Source organism: Malaclemys terrapin, chromosome 19, assembly GCF_027887155.1.
Source record: "Malaclemys terrapin pileata isolate rMalTer1 chromosome 19, rMalTer1.hap1, whole genome shotgun sequence".
Lineage (NCBI taxonomy): Eukaryota > Metazoa > Chordata > Testudines > Emydidae > Malaclemys > Malaclemys terrapin.
The window spans coordinates 21,956,916-21,975,471 of NC_071523.1; the positions used below are offsets into that span (position 1 = coordinate 21,956,916).

At 45.2% G+C, this 18,556-nt stretch overlaps 1 protein-coding gene across 1 annotated transcript in view; it reads right to left on the reverse strand.

The window, feature by feature from the left end:
• DNAJC11 (DnaJ heat shock protein family (Hsp40) member C11) overlaps positions 1-15,548 on the reverse strand; it is an 81,125-nt gene extending 65,577 nt beyond the window's left edge. Inside the window, exon 1 of the mRNA XM_054009079.1 lies at positions 15,442-15,548. Within this exon, the coding sequence (XP_053865054.1) occupies positions 15,442-15,513 (72 nt within the window). The 5' untranslated portion in view covers positions 15,514-15,548. The remainder of the gene's footprint in view (positions 1-15,441) is intronic.
• Between the last annotated feature and the right edge of the window lie 3,008 nt (positions 15,549-18,556).

Sequence of the window (18,556 nt, forward strand, 5' to 3'; positions counted from 1 at the left end):
TTTTATAGTACACTTTAAAGGTATTTATTTAGCTAGATTCCACTGACATTTAATGCCTTTCAATTACTCAGGTTTGCATAGCTGTTTACCTCAAACAAAGGTGTCACAGCATTTTGTGCTTCAACCTAATCCCCTTTCTCAAGTCAGAAGTGATCAAGAGAAAATGAAAAGTCAGGCTCTACCTGACAACTGTGTTCATTATAATATGTAAAATGGGACTGACTCTATTTTTGTGAGCAGTTAGAACTACTTATTTATTCTGCAGGTTCTTCCATTTCAGATGAATATTTCCAAGTCAGACAGCAGTAGGGTGATCTTCTAGACTTGTCTGGCTCAAGAAAGCAAATGTACCAAAAGAGCAGTGATTTTTCCTTCTGCTATCTCCTTGTGCTCTCTTGATTATTAAAATGAAACTAGATGAGAAGGGAGTGGAATATCCAGTTCCACTGTGACCTTTTAAAATCAAATTAATGATAAATGATGGCTTAATGTGCTATTGATTAATAGAAATGAGCAGTTTCATTTTTCATAAATATCATGTTCAATAAAATGTTATATTGGGCCTTTCATCATAAGTGAATAGCTAAGGTCATTGATTCAATATTTCATGAATGATAACTTCTTTGAAGCCACTACAGAAATACTGACAACATTTCAAATTATAATGATACATAAGTCACTAATAATGATGTTTTCAGTTACATTCTTATTAATAAAACTGTGAGCAAAATTAAGGTGCATTATCCCCCTATTTGGGGATTAAACAGATGCATTTAGTGTCTCAACCATCCAGTTATACTTTCATAGGGTCTAAATCTATTATAGATTAAATGTTTATATACTAGAAAATTGCTAGTGAATGGATTTAGTCTTCTCATCAGGACTGTGAAGTTCAGTGGCCATCTATTATTTTCAGATTAGGTGCTACGCCATACTAAACTGAGTTTCTCTTATAGAAGTGCAAATTCATTTCACACCATCACCAAGCTGACTACAAGTAAGATGAGTGCGCTTTGATTTTCAAAAAGGATTAATTAAAAATATTCTCTCTTTCAATGTGCATTCCTTTGGATAACACTCTAGTCCAGTTTCATCTGCATGCTGCATTCTAACATAGGATTATTGCAATTATAGTGTGTTATTGAGGAGCTTCTAATGTAGCTAAATCAAGCTTTGGTGTCCCCAAATATTTATGTAGCTCTCCACTTCATATTCTTAACCCTTTAGTCCTGATGTGCTCATACAAAATGACATGTCAGGAACTGATCAGAGCTCTAAGGCCCTGTTTATACTAAGAAAAAAGGCACTGCAAATCACTGATGGGAACGCTGAGCTTGCAAAGCACGTACTGCACCTTGCAGTAAGAGTCAATCTTTTTTGTACCAGTTGTCCCAAGCATTGTAACCATATCTAGCACACATCCAGCTGAACCAGAACAATATACAACAGTTTCTCAATTCATTTACAGGAAGCTTTGCAGCTATACCAATTTGGGTCAGACAACACGGACTCAAGTGCCAGATGATATACAACTCTACTCTGTCCTTCACCACATACCACCACACTACTACCACCAAGATTGCCCAAGTGCTTGGACAAGATCAGCTCATGGATAAATTAACAGCTGGCTGATGCTAAAACTGAGCAAAACCAGTGATGATGGTAGGCAGAGGAAAGCCCTTTGAAGAATTTGCAACCTTTGGTTGAAGGTGCATATCCACAATTGGTCAATTTGGTCCATAGTCTAGGAGAACTCTTGGATTCCTCACTGACGCTATATTTTCTCACAGAAAGCATTACTCACAGATGCTGCTATCATCGCTGGTTGGCTAGGAGACTCCATTCCATTGTAGCAGGTGACCTTTGTTACTTCTCGGCAGGACTATAGCAATGTGATATATCGGGGCAGGAAGTATTCAGCACTTAGGAAAATCTAATTAGTACAAAATGCTGCAGTGCATCTCCTCAACAACAGAAGCTACTATGAGTCCACCAAACCTGTCCTCTGCTCCCTACACTGGCTTCCCATAGAAATTCAAGGATCTCAAATTCAAGGTTTTGATCCTTATCTTCAAGGTACCCCACAGCCTGGGCCAGTGCTACTTAAAGCTGTGGGATGAAAAATGTGGTCAACAACTATGCTCCTTTGACACAGTAAGTAAAGCTCATTTGTGCAGGACACAGGACTTCTGCAGAGGCCTGTCTGAGACTGTCGAATTAACTGCCCCAAGAACTAAGGACCATCACAAACCCACACCATCTTACATCTTTCTCTGAAGCACTTGACATTGGCCCTTCTCAGAAACATGTACTGGACTTTCTCAGCCTATTGGCTCATCTGTTTCTCTCTGTCTCCTTATACTTCACTGATCACCAAAATATTTGAGTGCCACACAAATTGATTAAAGTGAACACAAGATGATCCCTCCCTTTTTCTCCCCTTCCCTGAATCAGCTGACATTTTCCTTTATTTTTAAATTGTAGATTTGATGGGGCTATTGAGGGAAGCCTTGGTTGAAACCATTGTGTTCACATTTTGCTCTGAAGTTGGTATAAAGCACTTCATCTTTAAAAACATCTTTGCCTGTATATCCTAATATAATGACATCTGCACAGCTTTGGGAATAATATCCTTCACGAATCACTGCAGAAGAACATGTTAACAAGCACAAAGCTTGTTTTTGTAGGGTCTGTGAAAAATATAGCAATGCCCTGCCATATCCTGGACAAACCTTACTGAATTAAGTTGAACTTTATTGAAATAAATTTAAGTATCTTAAGAGCTGATCTTAAAAAGGACTCTTTTAAACAACAGCTAAACAAGAATGAACTGCTAATTAAATAGGTTTCCCAGAATGCAAATGCATCTTCTCTGGTTATGCAAAAATTCAGCCTTTGAAGCTTTGCAAGGTGGGAACCTTTTATCTGCTGATCACCTGTCACATGAGGACAAATCAAAGACCCCAAAACCATACAAAGAAGTAAAGCATCGATTTCCCGGTTGTACTTATGCTGAGCAAAAAATGTAATGATCTGGTAACCACAGGAAACCCCCTGGGTGGGGTTTAAAGGACTATTCACCAGCCAGGGCTCTTGTTGGCATAAGAGGGAACCTCTGGCAAGCTCATTAGCATGCACGTAGGTTCTTTTACTGTTTTAATGTTTTCTCAGTAACGCTTTTACTTTCAGAATAAATGTGCTTGCTTAGAAAGAGGTGTAGTAACGTGACTATTGGAATTGCACTGTTTCCTGTCTCCAAGAAGAAAAATAAAGCAGGGTTCCTTAGGCAGTCTGACTTTTCTGAGGAATTCACAGTGTAGATAGAGATCTATGCAGCCTGGAAATACCCAGTCAGGAGGGAAGGAGACACGTGTCTCCACCCAAGAGAAGCAACAACTGGAGAGCTGGAAGTTGTAAGAATGGGTCTCCTTGCCAGACCAAAGAGGGGGAATACAGGTGCAGTTGTCCTACAGGACCAATACCCATTGTTTCTTCACATTTTTCAGTGATTTCCCCCACCAGATTCAAATAAATGTACAGTTGGCCAAATTATACACATTACAACTTGGCAAATTTCACAAGTAAAAATTAAGCTTTCATCTTGTACATGAAGAAAATTAGGGTTCTTAGAGCCAAACTTATAATGTACAAAGCTTGTTTTTTATGGAGTGTTTTCTTCCTGTTTGTTTTCCTTAAAAACAAAATACTAAAATAGTAAGAGAGAAGATAGATTACTTATTTCTGTAAGCATGCTGCCACTCTTCTACAGACCTGGAAACTGCTGCCAAATATAAAGAACAGATTATTTGTAATTTCATTATGCATGCACACTAGTACAAAAAATTGCTCTTAATATTCAGAAACTGCCATCCCCACTAACTTCATTTTAACATCATCCTTTCTCACAGCCTCCCTCTAAAGCAAAAAATCAACAGGGAGATTTTTAAGGGCCTGCAACAATTATTTCATTTTCTTTTTAAATGAAAATAGTCAGGTTATTTCTCCCTAAAGCACACTGAACAAATTATCCTACATCAAAAGAGCTCTCAAACAACACAGGATTTTATTTACGGTATGTGCTACAATAGCTAGACACAATGGCATGAGTAACCAAAGGTGTGACAGCCTTAACTTAGAATACTGCTTAGTTTTGATTGGTTTGTCTTACAGAGAAACTTTCAAGTAGCTTAGGACTCAAAATGAGTCCTCAAAGTCTGCCAAGGAAAGCATAGCTAATAAGTAAATTAGATTTGAGAAAAAAATATAAATAGAAAAAGGGTTACAAAAAAAAAAAAAAAGCTGAGTAGGCATGTGTTATAAAACACCTAAACAAAATGAAAAGGGCATGGAAGGGAAAACCATTTTTAAAAACTTTCAGTCAGGATGGGGAAAAACAATCTTATGTTGCATTCCATTTCCCCCTCCCTTTCTGGTCTATTTATAGGTTATAAAATGCTGATCCTGCAAATGCACATGTGAGCAACTTAAGTGTTCAACTCATTAGAGCCTTACACTAATTTTCTCAGGTAGGGACCGGTCTCAAATGCTTGTAAAGCAAATAATATATACCTCTACCCCAATATAACGTGACCCGATATAACACGAATTCGGATATAACGCGGTAAAGCAGTGCTCTGGGGAGGCGGGGCTGTGCACTCCGGCGGATCAAAGCAAGTTCGATATAATATGGTTTCACCTATAACGCGGTAAGGTTTTTGGCTCCCAAGGACAGCATTATATCGGGGTAGAGGTGTTTTTGTGGGCACTACATTTATTTTTCTATTTTAATAATCTATAGTGTTATCAGTAACTTTAGGAAAGAACAAGGAGTCTGGTGGCACCTTAAAGACTTACAGATTTATTTGGGCATAAGCTTTCGTGGGTAAAAAAAACCCTGATACTTTAGGAAAGAAGTTAATTTGAAATATACGGCTATGTCGATATCTGTTTATCAGAACACTGACTTCTGCTTAATTAGAAACACAGGAGGGAAGAAGGCAAACCAATGTCTGCCAAACAGAAAGAGGAAAATTGGTAAGGAACAAACTGTTATTTTCATCTTCTGGGAAAACAAACTATGGAGAGGTGGACCTGGCACACACAGCCTGAGGAGCCATATAGAAAGCATGTCCAATTTCACATTCTGAACTCCCAGGTCAGCAGAGGCTGGCAGTAAACAACTGATATAAACAAAAATTTCCAATAACCGCAGTAAGAAAATTCCTGCCTGGCATGTCATGTTTTTACAATGAAATTCTCCTTCCCATCAGCTTATTTTTGAATACAGACTATGCAGTTTCCAGTAAACATTACCCAGTGAGAGTTTTTCGGAAGCTTTCCACAGTGCTAATGAAGTGTCAGAAAGGAGACACTTCTACTGATGCTTAATGCCTTAACAGCATTTGCTCCAACAGCAGATTTCAATGACAAAACATTACTAGGATTTGTGAAGAGATATTCTTCACTCAGCTGTACCACACAAAAACTATTGCAATCAAGCATGAGTTTGTTCTTTTCTTCTAACTTTTAGCAATCTTTCAACAAAATAACTGCTGATTTCACACCAAGAGCTGTACACTAAGTTCTTAGTTTCAAAGCTAAATACAAATTTCTGTGATGTACAGCTTTTTTTTAGAACTAATTTAAAATTTATCTTGGGCACTTTGTTTTTTGCCAATACAGCTAGTCAACAGATTCCAGGCAGAGCGAACAAAATCTCTTTTCTATGCACATTAGAGTGGCCATCTTTATTACTAAATGAACCAGTAAACTAAAACAAGAAAGTTTCATAGGTGCAACTCTTAATCCTTAAGAACTTAATTAATTATTCACTTATTTAAAAAAATCTTTTCAAACTACTGTAGAATTAGAAACTGTAACAAAACTGTGACTGTAATAAAAATGTGACAGGATTTCAGTGGTTAGAGTAGAGAGTTGGGAGTCAGGACTACCAGGTCTTATTTCCAGCTCTGAAAGTGACTCGTTGTGTAACCTTTGGCAAGACAATTCATCTTTGTCTACTTCAGTTCTCCCAGCTCTAACATGAGGATAGTCTCTATCTCATGAGCCCCATAAGTTAGTGTTACTAAAATTAAGTTCCTTTAATAAAAGTTTCCATAGAAGTATCATTAATTGACTTTTCTGGGTACTCCAAGGTCCAAATCACCTTGAAGTGAAATTTAACTATGAAATTGATAGCAACAAGAAGCATACCTATAGCACAAAACATGCAATATCGGTTCCAGCTGTGCTTGTTCTTGCTGATCCATTGTTTACAAAAAGAAACCTAGTTTGTTGTTTGAACTTTGCTGGGAGTAGGCAGTATTAGTTCTTACAAGCTATTAGAACTGTTACAGAAACAGCTGCTTAGCACAGAAGGATACAATTGAGATTCAACATATTTGTAGTTTACATACAAATTGGATAATTAAATTAGATGAAATGCATTCATGCAATTCCTACAAAAATGCATGTTGCAGAAAAAAACGACCTGTAATCAACAACATGCAGCTCATAATACGTTGCATACTTTGGGGCAAGACTCAAAATATTTGTTTCTTTATTATTTTTATTTAGTATGCAATACCACCTTACAATGCTGTACACGCATGCTGTCTTTAGTTTTAAGACACATTCTGTTACTCAGAGAAGGGCCTTGGGCACTTGGTGCCATAATATCTCTAAGACCATGACTTTCTTTTTACAATAAAACACTTTCCAGAGCTCTGTCTTTTAGGCACTGCACACAGTGTTACTTAGGTTTGCAGGTAGAGCTAAAATTCATAAAAGCACCTTTACCAGATGTACACTGGCAAGCTGACCTGACTTCCATTGGGCCAAGCATAGAACTAGATGCAACAGAATCTAGTTCAGTCTAGTTTTTCCATCGGAGGAAAAGAAGATGCTTATTAACGCAGAGACCAGGTACCCTCCTCCCCACAAATCAGACATGGGATCCCTCTAGCCTGGTCTCAGACAGGGGCCAGCAACGGCAGCTTCGGGGTGCTCATGGCCCTACAGTAGGCAGCCAGAGAAGAGCCCAGTCCAGGGAGAGGGAGTCTGTGTCACTGAGAACTCAGAAGAAAACCATCATGATTGCTTATGGATCAATGTCCTAACACAGGGGTAGGCAACCTTTCAGAAGTGGTGTGCCGAGTCTTCATTTATTCACTTTAATTTAAGGTTTCGCGTGCCAGTAATAAATTTTAACGTTTTTTTTAAGAAGGAGTCTCTAAGTGTATATTATATAATTAAACTATTGTTGTATGTAAAGTAAACTAGGTTTTCAAAATGTTTAAGAAGCTTCATTTAAAATTAAATTAAAATGCTGATCTTACGCCGCCAGCCTGCTCAGCCCGCTGGGTGGGGGGTTCAGGGCAGAGGGCTGGGTGTTGGGGGGAGGACTCGAGGTCAGGGCAGAAGGCTGGGTGTGGGGGGGTTCAGGGCAGAGGCCTGGGTGTGGGGGGAGGACTCGAGGTCAGGGCACAGGGCTGGGGTGTTGGGGGGGACTCGAGGTCAGGGCAGAGGGCTGGAGGGTGTGGAGGTGCAGGGCAGAAGGCTGGGCGGTGGGGGGGGTCAGGGCAGAGGGTTGGGTGTTGGGGGGGACTCAAGGTCAGGGCAGAGGGCTGGGGGGTGTGGAGGTGCAGGGCACAAGACTGGGTGTGGGGGTGGTTCAGGGCAGAGGGCTGGGGTGTGTGTGGAGATGCAGGGCAGAAGGCTGGGTGTTGGGGGCAACTTGAGGTCAGGGCAGAGGGCTGGGGGTGTGTGGGGGAGTGTAGGGCAGAAGGCTGGGGGGGGTTGTGGGGGGTTCAGGGCAGAGGGCTGGGGGTGTGTGGGGGGTTCAGGACAGAGGGCTGGGTGGGTGTTGGGGAGGTCAGGGCAGAGGGATGGGTGTGTGTTGGGGTGGGGAGGTGCAGAGCAGAAGGCTTTGGGGGTGCAGGGCAGAAGGCTGGGGTCATCGGCTCGTGGGGGTGCTCCCAACCCCCTGCCCTGAGCGGCTCATGGCAGGGGGCTGGGAGGGATATGCCCTGTTCCACCCCCTTCCCCCAGGCCCGTCCCTACCTCTCTCTGCCGGCTCTACGGAGCAGTGAGCACGCTGCGCTCGGCTCTGCTCCTCTGGGAGAAAGAGGGGCTGGAATGCACCATGTTGTGGGAAGAAACGGGTGGGGGGGGGAGGGAGCGTGGCTGCCGCAGGACCAAGCTTCTGCCTTCTGCCCCTGCAGGGGAGAGCGGTGGACGGGGGGGGCTGAGTGGGGCGGGGGGCCAGGACCCCCTCCCCACCGCTCTCCCCTGCGGGGGCAGGAGGCAGAAGCTTGATCCTGCAGCAGCCAAGCTTCCCCCTCCCCCTTCTTCCCACAGCGTGGTGTATTCTGGCCCCTCCGCCCCTCCTCCTCCTCCTCTCAGTGGGCAGCAGCGTGCCACTCAGAATCGGCTGGTGTGCCGTGTTTGGCACGCGTGCCGTAGGTTGCCGACCCCTAACAGATAAAGCACAAGATGGAGTACTAGTTGGTGTCTGCTACAGACCACCAAATCATACTAGGAAACAAGATAACTGGCTCCTTACGCACCTATCTACAGTGTGTAGGGAGAAAAAAAGAGAGATCATCGGGGATTCCAATTCGAATGTCATATGCTAGAGATTTCATGCTTCCAGTACAAAAACATCCTTGGAATTTCTAAATATTATAGATGACAATTTCCTAATTTAACAAGTGTTGCAGCTAACATGGGGTAATTCTACATTAGACCTTCTCCTAACAGATAATGAGGAACTGACCACACAACTAAAAGATAGTGGTAGCTTAGGTACAAGTGATCATAACTTGACTGTATTTATAATGTGCAAATACAATAAAGACCAGACGAGTAATATATACATACATACACACACACACCCCTTGGTGCTTCAATAGGGCCAATTTCACAAAGCTGAAAACAATTATGAGCCAATTCAACTGAGAGGAAGAATTTAATCAGAAAAATGTGAACGATAACACTGCTCTACAGCCAAAATGCTTCTGAAATAAATGTAGTCAAACTTTACTAATTCTGGGTCACTGAGAACGAAAATGATGCTTAAAATTGTTGATTGGCTCTCGTTTTCAAGATATGCTATTGGGTCAGTATATACGACCCTTGACTTGGGAATGGCGGAGGATAAGTGAGTTATAAAGGGAAGGGATCTCAATTTAAAGCAGAAATGACTAAAATACATCTTTGACTGGATCTATGAATAAATCTATGACTGGGTTTGGACAGTACTTGCTTTTTAGGCAAAACAATGAATGATGCAATCTGAAGCTGGTATTGCATCATACATGATATGAATTGCATCATGTTATTCCTAGAAGTCACGGATGATGCAATCATAACAAAGCTTACATCACTCTGCTGAACAAATTGCCCTATATCAGCTCTAGAAAACATACAGTGGCGTGCTCTCTTATTTGTCAGTGTTTGATTTTGCAAAGGGACACATTTCTGTTTAGCCAAAGTGAGCAGAGATGCCTCGTACTTGTGTGAACACTGTAGATAACTTCTGCTATGTTTGTGGTGAAGTGACTTTTGCATCACAAAAGCGCAGTATAACCACTATGGTTAAGAAACCGTATCACCTTTATTTTGGCTGCAAAACTGGAGATCAGGACAAGAGGTGGGCCCCACACATATGCTGCAACACTTGTGCAACAAATCTTCGCCAGTGGTTGAACAGGAAAAGGAAATCTATGCCTTTTGCAGTGCCAATGATTTGGAGAGAGCCAACAGATCATACCAGCAATTATTACTTCTGCATGGTGCCTCCAGTTGGGAAAGGTGTGTCAAAGAAGAAAAAGTGGACTGTGCATTATCCAAACATTCCATCAGCTATACGCCCAGTACCCCACGGAGAAGGACTCCTGATGCACCAGAATCATTCTCACTTGAGTCATACGAGGAAGAGGAAGAGGATGAGGATGAAACTTCTGGTCCTGAACCATCATTGTCACAGGACCCACATTTTCTCCCATCCTCCTCCTCTGAACCACACCTCATAACACAAGGTGAACTGAATGACCTTGTCAGGGATTTGGAACTACCCAAAAGTAAGGCAGAGCTGTTGGGCTCCAGATTACAGCAGTGGAATCTCCTGGCAGGTGATGTTAGGGTTTCCATGTTCCGTGACCGTCAAAAGGATCTTGTCCCATTCTTCTTCATGGAAGGTGATCTTGTAGCCTGCAACAAAATCTATGGTGTGATGGCAGCCCTCAACATCGTTCACGATCCAGATGAGTGGAGACTGTTCATTGATTCATCGAAGACGAGTCTTAAAGCTGTTTTACTGCATAATGGCAATGTTTTGCCATCAATTCCAGTTGGTCATGCAGTCCATATGAAGGAAACCTATGACAACATGAAACAACTTTTGAGGTGCATAAACTATGACCAACGTCAGTGGCAGCTTTGTGACGATTTGAAGGTTTTTGCTCTCTTGCTTGGTCTGCAGACTGGATACACAAAGTACTGCTGTTTTCTCTGCGAATGGGATAGTCATGCAAGAGATTCCCACTACATCAAGAAAGATTGGCCACTCCGACAGTCATTGGAGCCTGGGAGGAAAAGTGTTCAGCATCCACCACTTGTTGAATCAAGGAAGATTTTACCACCCTTACACATCAAGCTGAGTCTGATGAAGAACTTTGTCAAGCACATTGACAAAACACAAGCAGCTTTCAAGTACCTCCGTGGAAAATTTCCAAGGTTAAATGAAGCTAAGATAAAAGAAGGTGTCTTTGTTGGTCCTCAGATTCGTGAACTTCTTCGAGATGATGCATTTGACCATGCACTGCGTGGCAAGGAAAAGACGGCATGGAAAGCCTTCCAGTTAGTGGCAATAAATTTTCTCGGAAACAACAAGGCAGACAACTACAGGTTGTTGGTGGAAAACCTCCTCAAGGCATACAAAAGCCTTGGCTACAACATGTCACTAAAGATACATTTTTTGCACTCTCGTCTAGTTTTTTTCCACCGAACTGCGGAGCAGTGAGCGGCGAGCAATTTCACCAGGACATTGCAACAATGGAGAAACACTATCAGGGCAAATGGAGCCCATCAATGTTTGCAGACTATTGCTGGACAGTGACAAGAGATGCTCCATTTAATGAATACAGGAGACAAGCCAAGAAGCGCCGAGTAGACACTGAATAGGACTAAGCTATGTACATAATAGTTTTTTGCCTTTTGTTTCATAATACATTTTATTTATATAACCCTTTTGCTGATTTTTAAAGTGTTACATAAACAGGACAGGTGAAATATTATCATGTAAAGCAACCATAAACACATGAAAAGACCTAGGTTTACAATTTATGATTAAAACTCTATCTACACAATATACATAGACATAAAATGTCAAAACAAATATCTAAGAAACAGTAGCCAGTTGTTTTAATTGTACTATTTGAATTCAGCACATCAAAATACATAATAAATAGCACATTTTATCTCTGGAGCAGATGACTTCTCAAAAATTGTAGACCAGTGTAATTTGGAATCATTTAAGAATTTGCTAGATGTCCAGAAAGCCACAATCCCACGATTGAGGAAAAAGGCTGTGCTGGTTAAAAAACCAACCTGATTTAAAGGAGAAGTGAAGGCAGCTGTAAAAAAAATTAAAAATATATAACAAATGTAAGAAAGGGGAAGTTGATAGTAATAAGTATAAACCAGAAGTTAGGAAATGTAGAAATTTGATAAGGGAAATCAAGGGACACAAATAGAAATATATGGCCAGCAGAGTTAAGGATGATAAGGAGGAGTTTTTAAATTATATTAGGAACAGAAAGAATCTCACCAATAGTATCAGTCCATTACTAGGCAGAAGTGATAGAATTATCAATAATAATGCAGAAAAGGCAGAAGTGTTCAATAAATATTTCTGTTCTGTATTAAAAAAAAACAAATCATGCAGTTTCATCATATGGTGATAACACTCTTCCTAGTCCATAACTCTAGAGCAGTAGTCTCCAACCTTTTTATGCCCAAGGTTATCTTTTTGAATTTAAGGGCAATCCAAGTTCTACCCCGCCTGTTCCCTGAGCGCCCCCCCCACCTTCCTCAAAGCCCCGCCCACTCCACTCCTTCCCCCCCCCGGTCACTCGCTGCCCCCCACCCTCGCTCACTTTCACCAGGCTGGGGCAGGAGGTTGGGGTTTGGGAGGGGGTGCGGGCTCTGGGCTGGGCCCGAGGGATTCGCAGTGTGGGAGGGGGCTCTGGGCTGAGCCTGGGGCAGGGGTGCAGGATGGTGTGAGGGGTGCAAGCTCTGGGAGGGTGTTTGGGTGCAGGAGAGGGCTCTGGGTTGGGGCAGAGTGTTGGGGTGCAGGAGGGGGTGCTGGCTCTGGGAGGGGGCTCAGGGCTGGGGCTTGGGGTGCAGGAGGGAGTATGGCAGGGATCGACAACCCTTGGCACGCGACCTGTCAGGGAAATCCGTTGGCAAGCCGGGACAGTTTGTTTACGTGCAGCGTCTGCAGGTTCGGCCGATCGCAGCTCCCACTGACCGCGGTTCGCCGTTCCAGGCCAATAGGAGCTGTGGGAAGCAGCAGCCAGCACGTCCCTTGGCCCACGCTGCTTCCCGCAGCCCCCATTGGCCTGGGACGGCAAACCGCAGCAAGTGGGAGCTGCAATTGGCTCAACCTGTGGACGCTGCAGGTAAACAAACCGGCCGGGCCCGCTAGTGGATTTCCCTGATGGGCTGCTGGAGGAGTCAACATGTCACTGAGGCCTGGGGGAGGGGGCCCGCTCTGCGCACTGCCCCTCTCTGCCGGCACCGACCCCAAAGCTCCCATTGGTCACAGTTTCCCGTTCCCAGCCAATGGGAACTGCGAGGGCAGTGCTTGCAGGCAAGAGCAACACACAGAGACCCATGCCCCACCCGCAGGGCCGCAGGGGCATGCTGGCCGCTTCGGGGAGCGGTGTGGAGCCACAGCAGGCAGAGAGCCTGCTTTAGCAGGCGGGGTCCCTAGGATCGACCAACCAATCGCAAACAACAGGTTGGTGACCACTGCTCTAGAGAATGTTAACCAGCAGCTACTAAGGTTAGACATTATTAAATCAGCAGGTCCAGACAACTTGCATCCAAAAATTTTACAAGACTTGGCAGAGGAGCTTGCTGGACCATTAATGTTTTTTTCCAGTAAGTCTTGGAGCACTAGGGAAGTTCCAGAAGACTGAAAGAAAGCTAATGTTGTGCCAATTTTTAAAAATGGTAAAAGGGATGACCCGGGTAATTAAAGACCTGGCAGCCTGACATTGATTCTGGGCAAGACAGTGGAACAGCAGATGCAGGACTTGATTAATAAAGAATTAAAGAAGGGTAATGTAATTAATACAAATCAACAATGGATTTACGGAAAACAGATCCTGTCAAACTAACTTGATACCTTTTTTTGATGAAATTACAAGTTTGATCGATAAAAGTAATAGTGTTGATGCAACAGAATTCTGTAAGGTGTTTGACTTGACTTGGTACTGCACATTTTGATTAAAAAACTAGAACAGTATAAAATTAACATGACACTCATTAAATGGACTAAAAACTGGTTAACTGATAGGTCTCAAAATATAACTAAACAGGGAATCGTCACTGAGCGAGTCTGTTTCCAGTGAAATCCCACAGGGATTGGTTCTTGACCCTATGCTATGTGACCTCTTTTTTCAATGACCTGGAAGACAATATAAAAGCATCACTGCTAAAGTTTGCAGATCACAAAAATTGGGGGAAGGATAAATAATGAAGAGGAAAGGTCATTGATTCTGAGTGATCTAGATTCCTTGATAAACTGGGTGCAATAAGTGGTAAGCTGGGCGCAAGGAAATATGTGTTTTAATGGTTTAATGTAAATATGCACATCTGGGAACAAAGAATGTAGGCCATACTTATAGAATGGGGGACTCTATCCTGGAAAGCAGTGACTCTGAAAAAGATTTGGGGTCATGGTGGATAATGAGCTGAACATGAGCTCCCAATGTGACTCTATGGCCAAAAGAGCTAATGCAGTCATGGGATGCATAAACAGAGGACTCCAGGAGTAGAGGTTATTTTACCTCTGTATTGGGAACAGTTGCAGCCATAGCTAGACTATTGTGTCCAGTTCTGGTGCTCACAATTCAAGAAAGGTGTTGATAAATTGGAGAGGAATTATCAGAGACTAGCCACCAGAATGATAAAGGATTAGAACACATGCAAATAGTGATAGATTCAAGGAGCTCAATCTATTTGAGAACCCAGTGGTTCTCAACCAGGGGTACGCAGAGGTCTGCAAGGGGTTAGGTACATCAACTTATCTGGATATTCACATTATTTTACAACAGGATACATAAAAATGCACTAGAGAACTCAGTACAAATTAAAATTTCAAACAGACAATGACTTGTTTATATTGCTGTATATATGATACACAGAAAAGTACAAGATTTATATTCCCATTTATAAGTATATGATAAAAACGAGAAAGTAAGCAATTTTTCGGTACTAGTGTGCTGTGACACTTTTGTGCTTTTATGTTTGGCTTTATAAGCAAGTAGTTATTTTTAAGTGAGGTGAAACTGGGGTAGGATGACCAGATAGCAAGTGTGAAAAATCAGGATGGGGTGGGAGTAACAGGAGCCAAAATAAAAAAAAGACCCAAATATTAGGACTGTCCCTATAAAATCTGGACACCTGGTCACCCTAAACTGGGGGTACACAAGACAACTCAGACTCCTGAAAGGGGTACAGTAGTCTGGAAAGGTTGAGAACTATTGATTTAGCTTAATAAAGATAAGGTTAAGGGGTGATTTGATTAGTCTCTAAGTCACCACGGGGGGGGGACACAAATATTTAGCAGAGCTCTTCAGTCTCGCAAAGAAAGGTACAACGGGACCAATGGCTGAAAGCTGAAGCTAGACAAATTCAAACTGGAAACAACAGGGAGGGCAGTTAACCAGCAGGGCAGCTTACCAAGGGTCGGGGGATGTGGATTCTCCATCCCTGACAGTGTTTAACTCAACCCGGGAGGTTTTACTAAGTTATCTGCTCTAGGAATGAGCTGGGGCCGGTCTCTCTGGCCAGCGCTCAGGCGAGCGGGTCCCTTCCCGCCTCCCTTGGGGAGGACGAGAGCGGGGGAGCCCGGGGCGCTCCCTCCAGCCCCGGAGGTCACAGCCTGCACCGGACGGAGCGCAGGGAACGGGTGGGTCTGGGGTCCGCCCCCGAGCAGAGGCCCCCGAGGGGAGCCCGGGGACGGGGTATCGGGGGGGGGGCAGGTACAAACTCCGCCGCCCCCGCTGACAGGGCCCGCAAGGGAACCGACCGGAGAGGTGGGGGCCAGTCGGGCACGGGGTCCCAGTCCCCTCCCCAGGCCTCTCCCTCCGCCCGGCGCCCCCCACCAGTGCCGCCACGCCCCGGCCCGGCGCGGCCCGCCGCCCTCACCTCCCGCCGCACGTTCAGCAGCGAGTAATAATCCTCGTTGTCCGGCGCCTCCTCCCCCAAGGCCGCCGCCATCTTGCCGACCTCTCACCCCGCGCTGGGGCGGGACTAGGGTCAGAAGAGAGCCGGGCGGACGGCAGAGGAGGTCGCGCCACCGCCACAGCGCCCCCGGCGGAGCGGCGGGGCATCAGCAGGCAGCGCGCACGCGTGTCGTTCACCGAGCGGGCGCTGAGACGACGCCGAGGCACATGCGCAGCGAGGAGCGCTGCTGCCGGCGGGCGGGAGGGATCACGTGGTGGCAGATGTCAAGAAGACGGTGCGCGTGTGAAGTCAGCGAATGGGCTCACTTCTAGCGCGCATGCGCTCCGTTGCGTCAGCCCGCGAGTCTGGAGTTGGGCGGGAAAAGGCTGGAGCCGCGCGCCCGGCCCGTGTGGTGATTCATCCGGGGGGCGGGTAACTGCGGCGGGTGCCCTGTCCCTCCCGCCGCGGAGCGAGCCGCTCAGCCCCCTCCCGTTACCGCCAGCGTGTTTCACAAGCCCCTGTCAGCGCGCGCGAGCCCGCGGGCTGAGGCGCCGTCACTCAGTGGCGCGGGGCAGGTTCAGGGGAAGCGCCATGGGCGTGATGCCTCGAGTCAGGCTCACAGGGGGGCCCGGGCCCGTCATGACACGGCCCCCGTTCTGTCCTGTCCAGCGGGTCAGTGTCGGGGACGTGCCCCAGGGGCGGGAGGGAGTCAGGAAAAGCGGGGTAAGAGGTTGGAGCGATGTGCTCACCCGGTTCATACTTCTCCAGCCGGCTCTACTGGCGCTATAAGGTTTCTCTGAAACCTACAGCCACCATCCATTGCTGTCCCCCCCCCGTCTGTACTACACCTGCTGGAAAACTCCAGCCACTTCCTGGCAGGCCTGAGAACTCCATGTCTTGTCACTTCAGCCCTTCTGAAGAGAAAGTGTGGAAAGTCATCTTGGCCCTCCTTGAAGCAGATCGCAAGTGTTTTGGCTTATGTGATGTCCAAGGTAGATTATTGCCCCTTCTAGGACTTTGGAACAACCAAAGTGAGGACAGGAACTCCAATAGTCACACATTTCATGATGGGACAGGATAATTTGGGTGTATGTAATAAATTAGATGTAGACTTTGAACCAGGATCCCTGTTTTTAAAAAAAGATGCTAGAGCCGGGGGGGTTAGGAGGGGGCAAACTTTCTGGCCTGAGGGCCACATCGGTTTTCGTAAATTGTATGGAGGGTCGGTTAGGGGAGGGGGTCGTGCCCCCCCCCCCCCCGATCTCCTGCCCCCCCCCCCCCCGATCTCCTGCCCCATCCACACACCCATGTCCCCTGACTGCCTCCGGATTCCCGCCGCCCCATCCAACCCCTCCTCTCATTCCTGACCGCCCCCCCGGGACCCCTGCCCCATCCAACCACCCCTTCTCCCTGTCCCTAGAATGCCTGCTCCAACTGCTGCCCCATCCAACCCCCCCTCCTTCCTGACTGCCCCCCAGAACCCCTGCTCCCATTCAACCCCCTGTTTCCCCCTGACCACCATCCACACCCCCGCCCCCTGACCACCACCCCAAACTCCCTGCCCTCTGTCCAACCCCCCCGCTCCCTGCCCCCTTACCGCGCTGCCTGGAGCACTGGTGGCTGGCCAGGCTCTGCAGCTGCGCTGCCCCAGGAGCTCACCACCCAGAGCAGTGCGCCGGTTGCGGAGGGAGCTGAGGCTGTGGGGGCGGGGGAACAGCAGGGGAGGGGCCGGGGGGGAGCCTCCCAGGTCAGGAGCTTGGGGGCCGGGCAGGACGGTCCCACAGGCCAGATGTGGCCCTTAGGCCGTAGTTTGCCCACCCCTGTGCTAGAGATTTTTATTAGAGACATGATCCTGGTTAGTAGCCCACCTAAAATATAGTTCCAAGTTCTAACCCTGCCTTTGACACTGATTCCTCTGACCTTTAACAAGTCACTTCACTTCTCTAAGTGCAGAATGGGGATAATGATACTTATCCAGCTCACAGTGATATTGTGAGGTGTAATTAGCTAATGTCTGTAAAGCATCTGCAAAATGAAAAGTGCAAGATTTTATATACATACTGAGTCTTAATATATTAATTAACTCCAGTCTACTGCTGACTGGGGACACAGAAGCATGCAGTTGTGTTCTGCCTTTAGAAATCTTAACATTTACCATGACTTAACTGCTCTCCTTTCATTCTTCTTCTTGGAGGTAAGTGCAGTTAACCCAATTGTACCTGGAGTCTTTTTGTACCCTTGCAGATTTTTAGACGGGGGTTCCCTGAAGTATAATAAATGCTTTGCCCACTGTCATGCTGGTTCCACATTGAAAATGCTATATGCTCCATTTTTGCTCTCCCTTATCCACATCACATGCCAGATACCATCAGACCTGACTCAGGCACTCACTAAGAAGCAGCATGATGAGAGGATGGCAAAATCTTTCGATGAACCTCAGATTGTGTTTCAATGAGGGCACCTCTCAGGCAATTTTCAGACAGGATAAATTTCCTGGAGTGTAGGTGCTCTCTTTATCCTTTATAGGTTGTTTAGCACTGGAGCAGTTTGGAATGTGACTGGATAAATAGAAGGCCAGTCATAAACTTAGTCCAGGGCTGAGATGTGTTTATTATAGACTTCCATCTTGAGGAAATGGACATTGTTTCTCTCCTTTTGAAGAAGCCAATTATATGATGGGAGAAATAATGGAAATACAGTTTTGTAACACACAGAAAAACCCTCACAGCAGAACATCTGACAAAGCTCAGCTTCATATTTCAGTTCCTGGCCCTACGGATTTGCTGTATTCTCCCCATTGAGGTATAGTCAGAAAAAAAAATATATGACAGCAGTAAAGCAAAGTCTAAAATCTATTATCACATTCTCTTATCTTTAAACAGAAGTTACAAGTAAATTTATTCTTACTGTTCACATTCAAAATGACACAGACCATTTGCTCTCATAGGATAGAAACTGTTTGGGTATTTAGGAGACTGCCCCTGTGTTTAACAGCTTCACAGCCCTGCTGTGCTGTACTCAGAGTTTATCCTGGAGGTCATTTGTTTCCCTTTGAATGATAGTGACATTATTGGGAGAGGCAGCTGAGCAATCTGTC